Source organism: Papaver somniferum, chromosome 11 (genome assembly GCF_003573695.1).
Source record: "Papaver somniferum cultivar HN1 chromosome 11, ASM357369v1, whole genome shotgun sequence".
NCBI lineage: Eukaryota > Viridiplantae > Streptophyta > Magnoliopsida > Ranunculales > Papaveraceae > Papaver > Papaver somniferum.
The window spans coordinates 7293807-7298497 of NC_039368.1; the positions used below are offsets into that span (position 1 = coordinate 7293807).

General features: G+C 37.4%; 1 protein-coding gene across 1 annotated transcript; it reads left to right on the forward strand.

The window, feature by feature from the left end:
- Positions 1-745: 745 nt before the first annotated feature.
- LOC113323038 (nuclear nucleic acid-binding protein C1D-like) lies at positions 746-3647 on the forward strand. Its single transcript, XM_026571275.1, has 4 exons — positions 746-1185; positions 2791-2845; positions 3000-3080; positions 3184-3647. Exons 1-4 carry the CDS (start codon positions 922-924, stop codon positions 3399-3401), a joined length of 618 nt encoding a protein of 205 aa, XP_026427060.1. The 5' UTR covers positions 746-921; the 3' UTR covers positions 3402-3647.
- The last annotated feature ends 1044 nt before the right edge of the window (positions 3648-4691 follow it).

Sequence of the window (4691 nt, forward strand, 5' to 3'; positions counted from 1 at the left end):
ATTGTATTCATACTACGGAATGTCGACACAGAGCTTTTTCAGCTTTAAAAATGGCTAAATTAAAGAACAAACCAATTTTTCAACTTATTAACCCATGTATCTGAGTATTGGGAGTGATTATACGTTAAGCTTGTTTATTTTCTTGGGTTGGTTCTTCAAGAAAATCTCCATCTTAATAAAAATCATGATTCAAGGGTGTTGGTTCCAAGAATAATTGTAATTGTGAATCGTTATAATTAGCTGAAGATTCAAGATTGACCCGTTGTTGTAGTTGAGCTAAAAATTCAGCATCACTTATCTCTTCACTATTATCTAATATTTTCACCCAAAACCTCTCTCTCAAAATATTCAATTTTTTCTCTCCTTCTACTCTCACCTCACCCAAATCATTGTACACTAATCATTTAACAAATAATCTTATACATTTTCTAATTATAATTAATAATCATTAAACCTGATTAGTGAGGTTAGATCAGGAACTAGTTAAAATACATGGATATGGGTCGCTCAGATTTATTATTTAAATTCCATTTTTTTATATTCCCAATTACTTTACATATCATTCAATTGCGCGTTCTTTCAAAAGTCAATTTTCAATTTTCACTTCCATATTAACTTTTGGTTTGTCGACTTTTCTACTTAATCAAGAGTTAATTCAGTATCCTAGCACCTTTTCAGTGAAAAAACCAAACAGGCCCTAGGTTAAGACGGTAATAAAAATTTGGGTTTTAGTTTTGGAATTTAAAGTAAAACCCTAACCACTGATTCCAGAAGTCAGAACTCTGAGAACTCAAATCTCTCAACGCTCAACGAGATAGGAAAACGAAGTAAACCCCAAACCCTAGTTTTTAGTCCCAGAAATTGCTGCTCAGCTCATCACTTCTAGATATTCCCATCTTTCCCTCCGAACAAATCTACAGAATGGGAAGAGGAGGAGAAGATAATGGCATTATTCCTGAAAATGTACTCGACGCTGTCAATAGAAGCCAATTAAACATGAACGAAGTACAAATCCAATTCCTGGAGTTCTTATCCCTTTATGAACCAGATGTTATTGCGGAACTACCTCCTCTTTCTCAAGCACAAGCACTTTTTATTCTCGCAAAGGCTGCTTCGGTTCTGCTTACAGTGCAATTGAGATGCCATGGTGTTCACCCAGATGACCATCCTATCAAATCAGACCTTGTAAGTTGATTTCATACATCAGTCTCTTTGTTTCCTGCTGAAATTGCACATAATAAACCCTTAAATGGAAGACTAGTTGTTCGATTTAGTATTCGGTTCAATCGTGCCCAAATATGCCTTAGGAGTTTGGAAGATAGCCTAATTTTGGTTTCGCCGAAATAAGCCTCTAAGAGTTTGGGATGTAGCTTAGTTTCTGTATCAATAACAGCCTGATTTGAGGTTGTATTGATTTGCTACCAACATAGACAGCAATCAGTTTGTTGTGTACCTGCTATTTGGTTACCGTGAGATGGCAGTAGGGAGAGAAACTTGAGTGTGCTCTTATATTTGAAGCTTTTGGAGGTTTAATTAGTTCATTCTGCCTTCTGTTAGAGGTAATTGTTCAGATCTCCACCACCTGCTCCGGCAGTGTCTCCTTGGAAGTGTGTTGTTGTATGATTTCTGAGAGATTGCAAGTTTGCATAACAGAAAGATACGTTTTGGTCGAGTGCTTTTGTCGTTTGGTGGTGAATTAATAGCTAATTGGGTTCTTTAGAGGCTATAAGATTCATGTCACATATGGTTTTCTCCTAATTGTTCATATAGTGGGTAGTTTGTCATAAGATTGTAATCTGCCAACTTGGCTTTTAATTTGGTTTGGTGTGAGATGTGAGAGCAACCTGTTTCAGGTAACGTGACAGAAAGTAGAAGATATTGCAGACACTCTTGTGTGCTCCACCATGAGAGTCTGACTATTACATTGCAAAGTTTCTGTTCTATATATTATGGCTCAAGCTTTTGAGGAAATACATGAAAAGTTCTAAGCAGTTCTAGTATAAAATGGGTACATGAACACAATAACCTGCACTGGTAAATTTTAATGTTGTGGTGCCTGCTTTGGTTAGAAGATTTGAGAATGAGTGTTTAAGATGGTAAGTCGTGCATTGTTATATGTGTGTCTCTAGCGCTATGGAACCTAAAAGGCAATCCTGGAATCCATATTGGTATCAAAATGTCTTGTATCGTCTGGTAAAAATATGTGCCAGTCGTAATGAGCGGAAGAAATCATACAGGTGGACGGTGAGTGATTTTATTCTTCTTTATAACAAGAGGTTAGAAAATGTTAGAGTCCTAGATAGGATGTATAGGTGACGTATGTTCCTCCAAGTTTATTTCTCCTGATGGAAAATGTTTTATTTGATGTCATAGCTTTGAACTAAACAAATACGAGCACCAGTAACAGCCAGAACTTATGACTACGATCCTAAAGCATCGCTGGGGATGATTTGAATAATGAACTCGTAGACAGTTCAATTGAGTATCATGTGATGCCAACATGGTCTGTCTGCCACTATGTGGGATAGAACGATAAATCAACATGCTGTACTGTATGGAATCTCCCTGTCCTGGGTGTTCCTGCTCGTTTAGATTAGGTCACTTATAGAGGCAGGGTAGGACTCTGTTAGAGGAATCTGAACAACAACATATGAATGACTCTGGCAGGAAAATTGATAGATACAATTATTGCCCTTTTAATTGTATTCGTGATTTTGATAGCTTAGCCTTTACACATCAAACTACTCTTGAATCTTATGTTTTAACATCTTTTTTTCCTTGGAACTGTAGGAAAGATTAAGTTTGTACGAAGAGAAACTACAACGTTCTATGACGTTGAGTAAAGGTGTTCCTTTTCTCCTCTCGTAATCATTTTGATTTTCTGTTGTGTGATTTATATTCTATTCTCTATCTAGAGTTATTAGGGGGGATCAAGTGGTGAAATGTTTTCCTTTTCCTGAAATGGCAAACTTATAATGACCTCATCTTTTCTGATACAGCACCATTGCGTCCTTCTACTACCTTGAATTATAAGGCGGCAACACGTTTCATCGAGCATTCTCTTCCTGATCTTTCTACAGGTATACCGTATATGGTCCATCTCTTTGTAGTTCATTCATAACAACTTGAGTACCGTTTTTTTTCTTTCTTCGTTATCTTATATGAGAACCCTTCGACTTCCAGAGCAGAGACAAAGTATGAGGGAGATCAGCAAAGGGAAGGGGGTTGCTAGGGGTAACACCATCCCAAGGAAAAGGAAATATCAATCATCTGAGAAGCAGTCTGTCCGATCTGCGGCTGAAGAATTTCTTGAAAAAGCAAAGCGTGAGCTACTTGGCACTAATCATGGTGATATGAAAGGACCCCTGCGGATAGACACGTTGGAGGAAGATGATGCATAGGCAGGTTATTTCTCTTTTTTTCTTATTGTTTGCTCTTTTTTTTTGTTCATTCGGGCTTTGTAGTTTTGTACTGCCTTAAGCATGGATAGTCGTAAGGTGTATTTTGAAGGCATCCAAAGCTTTATTTTGCTGTAAATTAATGGCATTACTAATATCCTCGTGGAGAAGAACATAGCCAATTAGCCATTGGCCGAATTTCTGTCAAGAACACCTTTTGTGAATGGTTAGAAAAACTTGTTAAATGAAGTATCAATGTCACTATCAATGCAGTTTTGAATTTTCTTTCTATAGTGGAATTGAACTTGAATTTGGGCCCCTGCTCGTGTCAAGCGTGTTTGACACCATGCTGAATGGTGTTTGAGGTTGAGATGCACCTTCGAGCAAGCCAGTTGTTTTTTACTCTCTTCTTCCTTTAGAGTTCTGAAAATCACAGTTGATGGTCGGGACATCTTGAACCCAAAATTTGTGAAATGAAGGAAAATGGAAATGTCATCTCGAGGAATCAACAATCAACTTTTTGCTGCTGGAATATATTGGGTAAGCGAATGCTGGAAAACTTGATGAAGCTCTAAATATGCTAGACATGGTGATTTAAAATCAGCTAGAAACATTTTGCAATGAAATGCCAGAGATCGAATATGATATATCCCAGGAAGGCAACACAAGTGTAACATCATGAATAGTTATAATTCCTGGGTATGTTGGTGAACATAGTTACATAAAGGCGAATCGTCTCCCATGCAAATTCTGAACTCTGAAGTTATGGTCGGATAGGCTCATTTTCGGATGGGCTCATGACTCATGCAATGACATGCTTCTTATATTCTCCGGGCCCACAAATTTTTTGGTCTGAAAATTGAAAACAATACTAGAGATAGGCTTTTTGATGTGTGATTTGTACATGAAACAAGCCAATCATCTTGAGACGGAGGTTAGCGCTTGAAGAATTGGGTGAATTTCGACCATTATACTTATTTATTTTTAGCTGTTAAGCTACTATTACAGCGAAGAATTGCTAATTTTGTACCAATGACCACTGCTGCTGTGACTCAACAATATCACCCCCTCAAAACTAATGCGCCGTTTCCTAACAGGTTTCGTATTTTTTAAACGAGAGTCGTATTAGCAAGAGATTACTAAGAGCATATCTTATAGGTAGTTCCCAAATGAAGATTAATTCTTTCATATGAACGACTGAAGTCATTATGGACAAATTTAAAAAGGAACACTACACGGGAGACTGTCCCCCGTCCAGAAAAATAAAAGAAAAAAAACTCTACACAGACGGGG